Here is a 17,166-nt window from a genome sequence, read left to right on the forward strand (position 1 = left end):
AGAGCCAGCCAGATCCCCTCTGCTGGCAAAGAGGCACTCCAGCTGACGAGTCTCACATACACACGCTTCCCCGTCACTCGGCGGTAAGGAGCGGAATCCCTGCCCGTCTCTGGGCAGGGTTGGGGGGGGGGGGGTGTTTACGGGGGCTGCGGGCTCCGACGGGGGAGCGGCGAGAGGCAGTGGTGGGCTCAGACGGAACGGGGCAAGCATTTCGTGCACCCCCTTCCGTCTGATGGCGGGTGCTGGTGATTGGCGATAGAATCACCAGGACCTGCAACGGTGAGAGTGGCTGTATCTGTAAAGCAGTATAATCTGCCTTGTATTCTCCACTCTGCGGTGGATTGGGTCAATGATTCTGCTGTCTTTACTGAGGCTGATTAGATTCATATATTCAATATGTTCACTGCTTTCTCTTAGTTTTCTTTTACTTGCACGTCCTTCTCAACTGAAACTGCCCAAGTTTGATAACCTTCTTTTGTCTTCTACTATATATGCTTGGAGAAGAAGAGCTAGAAAATCCCTCCATCTACAACACTTTTATTCCCCGTCTCTCCTGTTGGTTGTGAACCTGGAGTTCCAGTACAGTAAATCCATGTCACCTTTTACAACATGGTGTTCTTCTGGAATCCTAGGTCTACGTCACCTAATACTTCTAATATTCCACTTACATTTGAGGCTATGCAACACTTCCATCTCCTAACGCGCCACACTTTCTCTGATCTTCAAGCCACCCACTATCTGCAATCAATATTATCTAAGCTACAACCCCAGGATATTACAAATCCTTTGGATTCTGTTACTTGTAATAAAACACACTCTAATTCCACTATATACGCTGGCATCCGTCCGGAATTAGACCCTAAAACTTACCTCCCAGTGCTCAATAAATGGGCCTCCCAATACTCTGTTGATCCTGATACACCTTGCTTACATTTTTAATAAACCTTTAACTTATCCCTGCTGATTCCTATCAGGAAATGCATTTTAAATGAGTTCACAGAGCTTACTTTTCCCCTAAGAGCTGTTATTTGATGGGCACTCCAGAAAGATCGGATTGCCCTAAATGCCAAACACCAGACGCCAACCTTTTTTTGTCTTTGGCACTATCCACACATACACACCTTCTGGCAAACATTACACAGTTATGCTACAACCTTTTTACGTAATCATTTCAATGTACTGAATCCTGGGCACTGTTGTCAATATTGCTGATCAACCTAATATCCCCAAATATGATAAAAAGCTAATTGTACTTATTTCAGCAGTGGGTAAAAAAAGCTATCCTACAGTACAACCATGGATACAGACCTCAAATCCTTCTTTGGACATGGCTTTGCCCTCTCTCACAAAGCTGGCAATTCAGTGGTGCTTTCCAACTACCTCATGGTACTCCCTTGCACAAAATACTCCTCCTATTATCCTCTAATTCGGTTTCTGGACAATAACTTGCTTCTCTTTCCCTTTATCTTTTTCCATTTATCCTTTTTTAGCCGAGGGCCCGGTACGTAGTTAGCGTAGTGGCACTGTCAGAATCAGCATAGTGTTCCCGCGGCCAGCGTAGTCAGAGCCAGCTTAGTTAGCATAGTCAGTCAGAAGTAGCGTAGTGTTCCCGCGAGCGTCCGTCAGAATCAGTGTAGTGTTCCCGTTGTGATCTTTTCTCCTTTATTATTAACTAAAATCCAGTTGACAAATGTTGTCTTTACGGTCTCAGATGTATGATATTGCAGGTGTGAATGTGTTCCTGAAACACCCCCACTATCCACGCCAGCCCAAAGCTGGTTGATTTTAAAAAGTGTGGCGAGCCGAGCCCAAAGCATGGTGAGCCCCACGAGAGGACTCACCATTCACGTGTCCTCCGTCCCCTCGCCACGTTTCGGACTCAGTGGCTCACCACATTTTAGAAAATTAACTCCACGCCGACGTATACAGTGGGGGTATGAACAGGTTGGGAGGATGCATAACGCGTGCGCTCGCCACGCTTTGGGCTGGCGTGGATAGTGGGGGTTTGAAAATGCCTCCTTTATTGTGCATAGGACGCACTAGCGCCCGCATACCCTTTATGTATGATAAGAATTACTGAGATGCAGGAGCGTCTGAGACGCACCTGCATCTCAGACAGCTGGAGCGCCTCTCCGCTGGCGCAGGGGATACGGCGGTTACCGGCGCTGTGTGAGAGGTGCTCACTAGACTTGGCATGGACGCCGGAGACAGAGCCAAGGATGCCGTGGAGTGACTACCCTAGGCAGCCTTTGGGCTGCCACTAAGTCACTACACTAGGCAACTGTTGGACTAGTACAAAACAAATGTGGAATGGCGCTCTGATTTAGGTATATTAGTGCAGCTGTTGGTAACCAATAATAGAGGGAGGCCCCCTCCTAGTGATATGCAAGAGGAAGAGATTGGAAACCTGCGCTAACACCAAGGTAAAGGATACAAGTATATGGTGTAAAGGAAATTTATTGAAAATAAATACACAATGAGTCTGGCAAGATGGGGCGTAGTTACAGTTACTGCACTGTAACCGGGGTAATGTCCAGAGCTCAGGGTACTCCCGCTTCACCCAGGTGTTGTCTGCGGTCTGTTCCCCCGAAGAAATAAGAATTGTAGTCTCGCACAATTGTCCAAACATGCACTTCAGTTCGTCCGTAGAACAATAGAGGTGGCGTAGGGGGGGGGGGGGGGAGTCTGGGCAATAAAGTCTCTGCGGGTCTAGGCAAGTGCTGCCGTGGCACCAGGGGCTGGCGTCTCTAGCACCCCCGGTGGTGCACTGACACACTTACCTGATACCTTCCGGCTTTAGGTCCTACGATCGTCCCTCGATGCGGCTCAAACGAGCGTCCTGTGTGGATGTGTGCAACGTGCGGCGTTGCTGGAATTTGCTGGATGTCCTTACCGTGTCTCTCCCACGCCGGTGGTATACACTCCCCGAAGCCGCTGGGAAACGTGCAGCGGGAGTGTTGTGTCGGCGGAAAGACACGCGCTCAACTGTTGGACTAGCCTACGCCTGCGTACGTATGCGAATTGGGTGTCCAGCTAATACATAAGTACCTCCTTTTTATTTCATTCCACACCCTGTGACTTTCCTATCTGTTTCCTGCTGATTGGTTGGATCTGTCCGTGGATGGGTTAGAGGTCCTGGTTTGTCGTTGGGTAAGTATTTTGTTATACTATTTACTTTATTCTTTTGTATTTGATTAATTTATTTATTTTTCTTGATTCTCATTTTATTTTATTGTTACAGTTTCTATTTCCTTTTCAACATTATAATGGTCTTATGTCTATGCAGAGTTTAATTATTATGTGTATTTTCTCCTATCTGTGCTCTAGGGACTTTCAACAGAACTTCCCTGTTCCTACATTATGAGTAGGAGATAACTCTTGAATACACCTTTAAAGTTGTTATCTTCAGTCAATGAAGGAGTAGATACCCAGCTGCTCTCAACCTCAGGGCGAATTCCCGGGTATGCTGGGCATTATTTATACCAATGCAGCATTGTCAAAGGTTCCTTATTAAATATTATTGTGAAGATAATCCAATCGTGTAATACACCTATTTTAGCACTGCTTACCTATTTGTGTGGATGGTTTGGGAACTTGGATGGCAGTCAGCCGTGACTGTAGCAACTCACTTTAAATGAGTGGAGAGTGATCTGTCCTAGTTCAGCAGCCCTATCAGTCTTTCTTTATTGGTGCTCCCTTTGACAGCTGGAACCTAGTGGCCAGTGTCTTTGAGAGTTACGCCACTGCATAGGTGCGTTGTTAATCCAGCAGTCCATGTCCAGTATGTAAACTTGCAAGAAAGATTCTGTGCATCTCCTTTTTGGTTTTGCTACAGCGGAGATGGAGACCCTTTGACGTCACAGGGTCTCCATCTCTGCTATAGTAGAGGCTGCTCACTCGGCTGTCAGAGAGAGGACAACGCTGGAGCAGGTAAGTATGTGAGAATGTAATTACGGTGTAAAAGGGTACTTATTACTGTTTTACAGTTCTGTCATTTCCACATTCTTTTTACAGGTGAACTACGAAACCCAGCAGGCACATTAACGCCCCCCCCCCTTTAAGCTGGGTCTTGTAGTTCCCCTCAATAAAGCAATGTGCCATGGTACTTCCGGGGGAACCTTGCATAAAAAGGGTCCCCCAGCTGTGGGGACCCCTACGCCCCCACCCCGTATTTTCTAAACCAGGACTGGTCCAAGAGTCCAGTGCTGGTTTCAGAAAATAGGGTGCCCCTACACATTTTGTCCCCTGTATTTTTGGAACCAGAAATGGCTCAATAAGTCCCCACCCAGTTTTTTTTCTAATTCACTTTAACACCTTTTTAGGACAGAACCATGCACAGATCTCACTGATCTGTGCATGATTCTGTCAAATTCACCAGCCTGAACCTGATCTATTGTTTTGGCGATTTTGTTGGTAACATTTACCAAAAATCGCACCTTTTGTAATTTGCAAATTCGAATTGGAAAACACCACTAAAAATTACAGGTGGAGACAATTTGAAGCACTTTAAATAAAAGACTATTACTTCCCTTGAAACAGGACAGCAGAGTGGGATTCTCCTAAGCTCCATCCAAGGACTTTGGCTCATTTTCGATTGCGGCCTGGGGTGAAATTTCGGACCTTGTTCCAGGTTGTAGACTGTGTACATGTGCCTAACCTATGGTTTAGAGCCAAGGATATATTTTCTCAAACTTTTTATATATTTTATGTTTTTATTATGTATTTTGGAGTGGAAGTCATCATTAAAACATTGGTTTGACCTATACCATGTGGTCTCAAAGAAACCTTTATAGGCGTATCGTCACATTTACCAGTGAGTTGGGGTACACATCACACACTTATTTGGTGTTTGAAAGATACCTTTATGGGAAAGACCTATACCTGTGAGTTGGGGTACCCTTAAAGATACCTTTCTATGTTTCACCACATCGTTATTGATGCGAGTATGGTACGCAAGTTTTCCTGCGTCCATTTGGTGGAAGAAGATCCCTCACATCCCCTACATATTTGAACTGGGGTGGAAAGAATTCTACCATTTATGTGGACATATTACACTATATGTTGTTCTTTATTTTATGTTTTTTCATATGGTTACACACACACACACACACACACACACACACACGGAAAACTTATCTGTGAAGACTACCACATTCCCTGAAGTGAATCCTGAATTCCACACACTTCAAGTAATAGTCTTTTACTGAAAGCACTTTAAATTCTCTCCACCTGTACTTTTTAGTAGTGTTTGTATTTCGGAGAGTGGCGTTGAGACAATACTAGCTGCTGCGCCAGAGGGTGATCCACTAACTTCTTTGTTTCTAATTGGAAAATATTTGGATGCAAATTGTAATATGCAAGCTAGAAAATGGGAAATCTGACATACTGTAGGAATTAATAACCAGATCTGTATGACTTACTGGGTGTTCAGCTAAATCTTAAGACTATTGTTGAATCCTTGGTAAAATAATTTTTTCCCTCCGATGTGTTAATTCATAATTTATGTATGTGAAATATAGGGAAGGATGACAGTGTCCTGTAACTTGTATGATTAATCTAGGCTAGGTGAATCTTCTCCCTGGTGCATACCTGATTTCTAAATAAACGTGACTCTGGTCATTCTCACTTTATAGAAGCCTCCGGATCTTGAGCTCTTCCACACTTTTATGCTACAACTCGTGGGCTGTAACTCTGCAAGAAGTATAAAGGCTTTTAACAGCCAAGTAATGAAGTGCATACTAATGGATATTATTAGTGTTGCAAACTATTATCTAAAAAACAGGGGTATTTGCCACAAGAACGAGTTGGAATTACTGAAGAGCAATCCTCTCTTGGTCCTCATTTTGGCGTCAATACACATTTTTTCCCTTCCGATTGGGGTTCAGTTACTATAGATCAACTAAATTAAAATGATAATGGAGTTTAGATTTGACACAAAGATTACACACACACATTCATTATATACACACCCATACATAGGGCCAGACGTATCAAGCTTCAAAAAGTGATAAAGTGGAGAAAGATAAACAACCAATCAGCTCCAACTTGTCATTTTTCAAACCCAGCCTGCAACATGACAGTTAGGAGCGCTCCATTGTATCACTTTTTGAAGCTTGATACATCTGGCTTATACATAAATACATACACACAAATACATTTTAGTATAGATAAACACAATAAACTTCAGTAGCACAATAAAAATTAGTATAAACCCTTCTCAAATTATTTTAACTTACTTTATTCCAGGGACTTCACATGATTTAGGTCTTGAAGATCCAGTCTAAAGCCAAAACACAGATACCAATGTTTAGCATTAAATTGATTTCATCACACTGCTGAAAAATCATAAATCTTAAATAAACTCTGTAAATTAAAGTAATTTATATTGAACTATGTAGCTCGTGAAATCAAACTTGACACACATTATTTAAATGCTTACTTGCAAATCATACCTAGCAATTGGTGCAGATTTTTCATCTAGGTGAAAAATCTGCGCTTTTCGTATGTTTTTTTGGGTCTAATTTCCAATCGACCTGTTAAAACAGAAATAACGCATCAATAATTCTATGCTTTTGTTATACTCTGTTTTCTCAAATATTGTTATTTATTGCTGCAGGTGGCGTTAACTTGTTGCACAAGGTACTAGCCACCAGGGGCGGATTGGGAATTAAAACCAGCCCGGGAAATATCTTGAAGCAGCCCACGATTTTTTTGGGGGGCGTGGCCTAGCGATATGGGGTGTGGCCTATTTCTACACGGCCATGCCCCATTTTTCCGCTGTGGGGGCATGGCTAGTGGCTCTCTGAGCTGCTGGCTATGTCCCCAGACCCTCAGGCTGCAGAATAGGCGCATGGGAGGGGGGACGCAGGGTGGCTGAGGACAAAGGGAGGGAGGACGTACGCAGGGTGGCATAGGACGCAAATTGTGGAGGGGGCATGGCGGCACAGAATGCAGGGTAGGAGGGGGAACGCAGAGTGACAGAGGATGCAGGGAGGGGAGTCGTAAAGTGGTGGAGGATGCAGGAAGGGGAAACGCAGAGTGGCGTTGGTTGCATGGTGGAAGAGGATACAGGGAGGGGGGACGCAGGGTGGCGTAGGATTCAGGTAGGGAGGGGGGAAGCAGGGTGGCGAAGGAAGCAGGATGGGAGGGGGTATCCATATATATATACACACACACACAAACTGCAATAACGCAGCACTTTAGGTTTCTTTTAAGTTGCAATGAAACTTCTTTTAATCAGCAACATTTCAATACATATAGCGTATCGTCATCAGGCCCGATGACGATACACTATATGTATTGAAACGTTGCAGATTAAAAGACGTTTCATTGCAACTTAAAAGACACCTAAAGTGCTGCGTTATTTTCGTTTGTATCTACACTATATGCGGGCACCCAGTGGTTATATTTATTAAGTGGCTGTGCCGGACATCCTGCCTGTATGTATGTATGTATGTATGTATGTATGTATGTATGTATATATATATATATGTATATATATATATATGTATATGTGTATATATATATATATATATATATATATATATATATATATATATATATATAAAAAATACAAGGATGGGTGACGTACCACAGATGGCAGCTTACTCATTGCCGCAGATAGACAGCATAGGAAGGTGCACAGCACCTGACACAAGTTGGAGAGGTTACACTCACTCCTGGCTCCATGATCACGCTTGACGCTAGGCCACGTCCCTATGCGTTTCGTCACAGAGGACTTCGTCAGAGGGCTGGCCTAGCGTCAGGCGGACTCCTCTTACTTCTCAGCTGCACATGTGTTAGTTATTAGCCGGCTCTGCTCGTTTTTTTGTATTTAACATCCATACATTCATTATAATCACCTTACGCAACCGTAATCAAAGACCTTAATTATTCTAACATTCGGCCATTGTACATATACATACATCATAACAAATATAATACAAAATAAAATATATATATAAAATACACATATATATAAAATACGCAAAGACCATCTTATTTAAAGTGGCCAATAATCACATCAAAATCAAGTAAAATATACGGTCAGAATGTCCTGTATAGGACCAGGGAATTTTTAACTCCCACGCATCTAACAGTGAAAAAACTGCAAAACTATTTTTTTAGCAGTGAATAAACCACTTGAATTAAGGCGACATAATCCATATTATGTACGCATATATCTCCAACATGTCGAACAATACATCTGACATATATACACATGGTATAGATTACAATCAAGGAAGCATCCAAAAATATACAGAAAAAAGCGGAAGGAATATATGTCTAAAATGATCACATGGTTAGTCAGATTGACTTTCAATTATTTGAGGAAAGGAGTTATCTCCATTCCTTCATCAACCCCATAGGGACTGTGATGCCCATTACACCATGATGCCCATTACACCTCACACCGTGATGCCCATTACGCCTCACACTGTGATGCCCATTACACATTACGCCACACACCGTGATGCCTATTTCACATTAATTGACTAATGTGATGCCCATTACTCATTATGCCACACGCCATAATGCCCATTACATTACATATTATACCACACACCGTAAGGGCTATGGCTGGGCTCTGGGGCCCTTCAGATCGCTGGGCCCATAACACATATACCCCTTCACCCGGACCACACTCCGGACCGCCGGACAGGACATCAAAATCTGCATTCCGGAGCTTGTAGGGTCCGGTCCGGGGGGTGTCCTGTCCGGGGGGTGTCCTGTCCGGGGGGTGTCCTGTCCGGGGGGTGTCCTGTCCGGGGGGGTCCCTGTGATAGCTATCACCAGGGACATGGGTGAGGTGAGATTACAGCCTCCTATTATCTAAAGATAATAGATGGTGGCGTGGACACAGGAGGGTGGCGTGGACACAGGAGGGTGGCATGGACACAGGGGGGTGGCATAGACCCAGGGTGTTGGTGCGGTTCCCTTGCCGAAAAAGTAGCGACTAACGCAACTGGTATAGCGGTGGCCGCAAAGATAAGGAAATACCCAGATAGTTATAATTAGCTAGATATGAAACAGTTATTAGTAAAGAGAGGGATTATAATAAATAGATAGATATGAAATAGATAGATAGATAGATAGATAAATATATATGAAATAGTTATTAGATAGTTATATAGTTAAAGTAAATATTCTGTGTATTTATTATTTTCAAAATGAGTACTGCCATAAACAAGTAATCATACAGCCACGACATGATCTGCAATAACACATGCTGTGACAGTGACACCCAGCCACTGAGTACATGAGCTGCGGCACTCTAACACATGACAGGAGTTACTTTATAACAAAGTGCCGCAGACTACCCAGCGCTGGCTGCGTGTGTGGACTGGTCTCCCAGCACATACCTCTATGGCCAGTACACCCAGTAACCTCATCGCCCTAAGGGCAGCTGCCAGCACACACAGCGGAGCGTGCAATGCCAGGAGTGCCGGTAGTTGTGCACCCACCTCCAGCATGGACAGCACCTGGTGCTCTCAGTACAGTACAGTGCAATAGCATATGCTGGTGCTATATAAGTCATTGATCACTGTTTTATTGTACCTCCAAATACGGCTTCCCAGGGGGTCCGTTAGGAGGCTGGAGAAGGCTCACTCACTGTGCAGTGGCCCCTGTGCGCCGGAGCCACACCGCTCAGTTCCAGGCCAGAGGAGGAATGAAGGAAGGCTCACACAGCCGCCGCCGCCAGCCGCCGCAGCAGGACATCTCCCGGAGGCCAGGACAGCGCAAGCTGCGCAGTGTGCTCTAGCGGCCCAGGCAGATGCAGCCACGCACAGGAGGAAGAAGGAGCCTGGAGGCCGCACGATGGTAAGGGCTGCGTCCTACTCCATCCGTCCATCGGCTCCTTAGGCACGCCCCCCCCCCCCCCCCACGCGAGCGCGCACCAGCTGCGGCCATGTTTGATGAGGGCTGCGGGCATAGTGCTGTGGCCGCGGCCGCTTACCGCATAGATGGCGGTCCGCGGCCCAGCAGGGAGGTTGAGCGGCCCCAATTTACTTTATATTAGCCGGCCCACCGGGAAAATGCCCGGTTTCCCGGCAGGCCAATCCGCCCCTGCTAGCCACGGCGTATGAGGCCTACCCTTTGTGCCACGCAGCAGGTGTTTGTTAGAAGCCGCAACCATTTTGGCAATCATGACTTGTATAACAACATTATAAAATGGCTGATCATTCAGAATAGTGCTGTAAAGGTTATTTCTTATAGATAATTGTTTTTGGTTTTAGAAGCTTAAGAATGTGATGTTGACAGTATAATGGAGCAAGGACAGAAAGCTAGTCTCCACAAACTTAATAATATGGGAACAGGGCCACACATGCGTAGACTCCAAGGCCACTGAATCTTTGCCTAGTAACAAGGAAGTTGGGTGTTGGGTTAATTATGACATCATGATTGAAAGCTGAGCTTTCTAATAAGACTCAATGCTTATGAGTAATTAATGAATTAATGTGATTAAGGTTTAAATATCAGAGTTAGAGAAGGCAGGAGGAGGCAGTTGAAGAAGAACAAGCAAGCACGGGGGGCTGGAGGTAACTATGAAGGAGGTTTAATCATGGCTGATCACTGTCCTTGAAAGGTTTCCATTTTGATTTGATTTAGAATTACTGTTTATGTATTTGCTAATCAATTTTATGTTTCTTGTGTTAGTCTGCTTTTTAAAATACCAAGTAATATCAAGTAAAGCATGGTCATACATTTTATAACAAGGTTGTGTTAGTGTGCAATCATTTCAGTGTTGCCGTTATATTTAAAGGTAATAAAGTAAATATATACAAGTTTGGGTTATCAATCATATCTATTCGTTATCAGACCCATGCAATTTAACTTCCTTTTTTGCGACAAAAACGTGCTTTCACCTATTCCCCCCCCAAAAATCAAAAAGACTAGGTGAGATATGCGGCAACATCTTCCTTGACTACACACAAGTCGGACACTGCATTTCAGCTGGAACATTGTGATTTCAGCGAGTTGACTATTCCAAATATTATTGTGCCCATCTTATTGCTGCTTATCTACTGATAAAGACCATTTTTTATTTGGTTCATTATTGGCTTAATTAGAAGTGGATTCGTATGATACGCGTTTTTTTTTTAAAAATAAAATCACCTGATTTGCATTCCAGTTCCAGCAATGGAGAATATGAGCCACTTCTTTCATTACACGCAGTGCCGCTGTGCTTGCTACAAGCTTGCTATAAGCTACAGCCAAGACATTCCAACTGAATATGCATCAGTTGCTTCTGAAGGATGTCCTGAACGGATTGAGGACCCATGAGCTGCCAACTTTACTTTTCTGGTTTTATTGGTTCTACCTGGTTATCTAACTACAGGAGTCCTAGACATTTTTTATTCTAATTCTCCATTATAGGTTTAAGATTACTGTTTTTATTTCTACTTTTATTTATACTACCCCCAGGAAGTTAAATTATTAAGTAATATCTTGTAATAAAGATTGTATTAAACTTCCTGGTATATATATTATTAAGCAACACCTGGCTCATGTTTTCTGTTTAGAGCATAGGAGATCGTCCTTACAAGAAAAAAAAATTGGGGTGTGGACTAGGGATGTGAGAGTTTGGAGTGCGGGAATCCGGACACCCCCAATCCGAATTTGCGTTTCGGGAATTCCAGCTGAGGCTCGGAGCGCGAACTCTCCGGAGAGTGAAGAAGCAGCGTCCTCTGCTCGCCCGGCCAGTGATAGAGCTGCATAAGTCCAATCCAGTGGCACTGCCGTTAAAGTCCATTGGTAGTGCTGCATAAGTCTAGTAATACTGCTGCATAAGTCCAGTCCAGTGATACTGCTGCATAAGTCCAGTCCAGTGATACTGACTATTATGGAGAACGGATGGTGTAATGGTTAGCATTACTACCTCACAGTGATGAGGCCATGGGTTCGATCCCCACCATGGACCGAACTGTGCAGAGTTTGTATATTATGTATATTGTATATAAGAAACTGTTAATAATAAGAACCAAAATTTGGATGATAAACTAGAGTAAGAACAATAGCCAGTTCCTACTAGTGCTGAAGTTGCTGCCACTAGTCATGATGACATCAGGAGAACATGAAATGCCATCACTGTCGCCTGCCAAGGCCGATGCTCAATGTCATCATAGAGGGCATGAACAATCCAAGAGCCAAAAGTTCAGTAACATGATCTTTTGAGCAGAAACGTAAGCTTGCCGATATGCCCTTTACGACAAGGAGTGACAAGGAACGGCTAAGGCCCTGGCCTATGTTCATCATGACTAGTGGTTCAGCTTCACATGACTATCTACCCCCCCCCCCCCCTTCAAGGCAGCATTTTCTTAAAAGTGACAGGAGTGTGCAGGAGATGCCTGCAGTGGCCCGCAAAAATTTTTTTGCGGGACACTTTCGCCATTCCGCCACTGCCTGCCGAAGACTGGAGCACCATCAATCCCTCATGGACCACCACCTAAAAGAAGAGGTTGTGACTTGGTGAAACTCCACCCTCTCTATGCTGCAGAGGATGGAGGAGCAGCAAAAGGCCATTCAAGCCTACAGAGCCACCTAAGACAGACAAAGGAGGGGGGATGGACCTGACTCAAGCGCAGTGGAGACTGATTTCCATGTTGTGCAAGTCTACAGAGGTGCAAAGACCTACTGGTCAGGAGATTGTCATCTGAAGTGGAACGTGACACGGCAACAGCTACCTCCTTCATTTTCTCCCACACCTGTCGCTGCGAGCAAACAACTAGATTTCGTACAAGACTTGCTGGTGGTGATGCAGAGCAGGCAGGAGCGAGTTTGGACATCTGGTCCACTGTCACTGCATACGAAGCTGTCACCATTGAGTGACCGCATCCAAGTAGACATTTCAGACAGTCCGTACCTGTACTGGAAAAAAAAAATTTGGCAATTCGGAAGCCACTGTACAAAATGGATCTATTTTACCTGAGTTTTCCCCCCTCCCAAGTGTACTCTGAGCAGCTGGGAACCTTGTCAGCAAGCAGCATAGGAGGTTGCTTCCACAAACTGTGGAGAAGATTATGTTTCTTAAAATGAATGATCATTTCTACAAGGAAGACCAGCCTCCGAATACTACAGTGAGACCTGTAAAGCAGGGATGAACTGATAATCTGTGAAGATGAGGATGTACATACTAATGGGGGTGCCAAGGACAATTTCAACTAGCAACTCTATTTTTTGGCAGTATGTGCTCTTCCAGGCCTAACTTTTCAAACTGCCATCCAGTCAGCCACTGCAGTGCCACTCATAGATGGGCCAAGTGTTTGTGCCACCCACTTCTGTCGCTTAGCATAGACATCCAACTACCTCAGTGCAACCTTTTGTCCTAAAAATAACATTGTGAGGCATTCAGGATAGACTGGAAATTAATGTATATATATTATATTATATTAATATATATATATATATATATATATATATATATATATATATATATATATATATATATATATATATTTATTTATATATATATATTATACTCATTTACTTCCGACGGGGGTCGGGGATAGTCGCATGCACGTGGAGCTCCCATCCTCGGCCCCAGAGAAGAGGCGCTCCAGCATGTAGTGAACAGCTGAGCCAACAGTGACCTCTAGGTGGCTAGGATGATGAAATGGCCCCGGGGACAGACACAGGGCAGCGTCCCAGCCGACAGGATCCCTGCCCGAGGACCCCAGCGCAAATGTGGCGAATACCCCGGCCTGGAGTATCCCCCAGCGAAAGATGGAGGACTAATTCCTAGTATACGCAAGTGTACCTGGCCAAATAATTCGGATTCATGAGGTTAACGAGGACCCATTGCCAAATGGATAACTGAGCACAGCTGTCCAGATTCAAACTGTAGTGCCACCAATGAAGTACTTGATGAGTCTTGTTCAGGCAACCGGAACATCTGCCTGTTCAAACAAGGATCCATCTTTGCCAGATTCCATACCCAACCTCTTCAGAACCAGTTGTTGCGATGATGGCAAACGGGACCATCTTCAAAGAGGACACCATCTTTCCCAACAATTATATGCTGCCGAGTACAGAAACCTGACACAACCCAGGTAAAAGTCTTAACTGGACTGGATCTCAATAATCTTTTCCTGCGGCAGGAAAACCCTATGACACTGGGTATGATACAGAAGGCCCAAATACACCATCCGCTAAGAGGGAAGAAAAGTGGATTTGCAGAAATGTATAATTCACCCAAAAGCCTGAAGCTGTTAAGAGTGTGAGCTGGATGTGCTGCAGCAAAAGCAGAACAGAAAAAGCTTTCAGCGAAAGATCACCCAGACTGGCTGTCAAAGTGATTGCAGACTGTCTAAGTTGCTGATCAACGGGCAAAATAAAATGGAACTAAATTCCTCCCTATACGATAGAAGAAAATTAGAAATGGATTTATTGTAAGATATAGTCAACTTTTCTGACCATTAAAACCTACCCTTAACTTGAAAATGTATAGAATATCTTGTTAAGTAAACTGAAACAGTATGTTCAAGATTGCACTTTCTTGGAAAATTAAGTTGAACCTAAGAAAAAATAGTACAATTCAAAGTTGATGTAAAAAAAAATAACAATACCTTTTTTGTGTCCCAGCCTTGTTTGTTATGAGGTTTATCTGCTTCTGAAGAATTATCTTCCATTCCTGGGACAGTCAGCAACAACACTAAGTTGTAAAAAGAATAAAGTATTACGCACAAACAATTCAAGCAAGTTAGAATTAGAATTTTTTTTTATCTTGGTCCGTTTCAGACACAGCTTCTGAAGATTTTTTTTACACACTTTAGAGAGAAATGCATAAAATAAATAGATTAAAAAATAAAACAATAAAAGCCTGTTTATTTTGTTAGGCAATAACCTGTGTCACACGAAACCACATAATATCCGTGAAAGGCCACAAACGTATTTTAGATGCCCACTCATGGATAGGCCTAACAATTAAATATTTATTTTCTTTGAAACAAAAGATCAATTTATCCTACTAAAACACAAAAATTACAATTGGGGGGGGGGGGGGCCATTTCACACTTCAGGGTGGGTATTTGGGGTCTGTGGGCCATTTAACATTGTTCCCTATGTGAAATCGGGTCAATTGGGCCATTTAACATTGTTCCCTATGTAAAATCGCGGTAATCGCATCGGTCGCATCGCATGCGATTTTTTGGCCGCATGCGATGCGACCGACGCAATTTTTTTCCCTTGCGATGCCTAAGAGCAAAATCGTGGGCGCCCTTCTAGGAAACAAGTACCCCACAGGCTTTATAGTTTCTATACTATATTATATTGTCTGTACAATTTTATTGTGTTATTTTATATTAATAAATTTGTATTGAATTCATCCAACTGTGGCGCTCTCTAGATATATGCGAATTATCGCTTATATCTTGTCTTTCTATGAATTTTAAGTCTAATATTTCATTTTGTGACACAGAATATATACAAATCCAAAGGTGTCAAAATGTAGAGTTTCCACTGCTTGCATTTTGGTGCTTGTATCAAAATATTTAACTGTCCCTCTATAAGATGTGGTAAACAAAAAAAAAAATTCTTCTTCAATGTTGAAGTCATCTTTATAGAAGCATTAATTCAAAAAGTGTTTGCAACTAAACTAAAGTAGTAAACAAATGAATTTGGTAATTATTTCGGTAAATGTATCATAACTAACCGAAACAAAGGCATGCACAGTTATGGCTACATGGTTATGGGTAGCACTTATAACACACAGACTCGCACATTTTAAAGTGTCAAAATCATCTTGATGAAAATATACAGCAAATGGGTAGAGTGTTGCTTGTGTAGTGTCCCAGTGAAATCCTTGAATTGTTTTCTGACACACAAATTAATAATTTTCTACAAAATCGCTTCTGTTTCTGGTTGAATGGCTTTCTTCACCTAGTGTAGGTATTCAGTCTGTTACTTTGTTGTATACAAAATGGCTGTCGCATCATCAATTGCACTACAAATAACTTCCCAGAATTGTTCCACAGTAGTAGTGAATTGTGTCCCCATAATCCAAGTCACTAGAATGAAAAACTTATCCAACTAATTTTCAGAAGTGCTTTCAGACCTGGGAGTTTGTCACATGGATGAAGCATACAAGTGTTTGAGACTGAACAAACAAGGATTTCAGTTAGGTATTGCACACACAAAAAAAGGAAAAATTCCTGCACCAGTATTTTCTATTGCTGTAATAGTGATCCTCTTCCCCCAGTAATTTCTGAAATTAGGGAGATGTAATCTTCCCTAAAATTAGTCTGGGAGGTGCTACCCACTACTTGTATTAAGACCTAAAACACCCACAAAGAAAATAAGTATCTTTACTTTGAGGACCAAATAATAATTCTTAATAAAAAATTACTTTTATTGTTATTATAATAAAAAAGTATCATTAAAAAGAGACCTGACTTCCTTGACATAGTAAAATATTAAAAAGATAGATGTGTGAATAAAGAAAGGAAAATAACTGAAATTCTTAAAAAGAGACTGACATGTGTGTGCATGCGCTTACTAATCCGATTTTTTTGGCATAAATTGTCCTTTATCAAAAGCTAACAACAGTTACTGACTAATTACCCTAAGTTAATGGCAGTTTGCTTGTTACATGGAATTCTCAAGTTTCTATTCTTATCGGGCTTATATTATTAAAGTTCTCTTGTAAAATAGAGAAAAGGTTATCATAACCATATCAGTGCCTCTTCGTACACAACAATATCATTTCAGCCCTTACAATTCACCCCAGAATGCTTGCTAATGTGCTTGTCATTTATTATAACAGCGCAGTATGCCTGCACATCTGATATTGATGTAGCAAGTTCAGCGAGGTTAGGGAGAACGTGTTGTCCCAAGTATGAGACAGTTGGTGCTATAGTTCACGGTTACAAATATAGAACATTAATCACTATAGGCCACTCTATATGCCGTTACGGGTGTCACTGAGTTCTGCATAAATGTACTGTATCCTTAATTACGTGGTTTATCCGCCGGATCTTGTGTAGAAAGCATTCATGCATACATTCAATATAATAGTTCCCAGAGTCTTCACCTTAATTCAAGGTCTGATGTTTGTTAGCCTATACCTGTTCATACAGGATTTACTACCAGTCATTCAGCGGTATTACCGCCGGGATTGTTGTGGCTTTCTCTTTATAACCATCAGCCTTAGTCAAAAAGTTTTCACTT

General features: G+C 42.6%; 1 protein-coding gene across 2 annotated transcripts in view; it reads right to left on the reverse strand.

The window, feature by feature from the left end:
• CRTC1 (CREB regulated transcription coactivator 1) overlaps nt 1–17,166 on the reverse strand; it is a 158,001-nt gene that overhangs the window by 51,389 nt on the left and 89,446 nt on the right. For both annotated transcript variants that reach the window (XM_083179396.1, XM_083179397.1), the window contains exons 6-7: nt 14,568–14,653; nt 6,237–6,280 (exon numbers count right to left, since the gene is read on the reverse strand). In XM_083179396.1, coding sequence (XP_083035522.1) covers nt 6,237–6,280; nt 14,568–14,653 — 130 coding nt within the window. The remainder of the gene's footprint in view (nt 1–6,236; nt 6,281–14,567; nt 14,654–17,166) is intronic.

Source organism: Crinia signifera, chromosome 1 (genome assembly GCF_055691185.1).
Source record: "Crinia signifera chromosome 1, ASM5569118v1, whole genome shotgun sequence".
Lineage (NCBI taxonomy): Eukaryota > Metazoa > Chordata > Amphibia > Anura > Myobatrachidae > Crinia > Crinia signifera.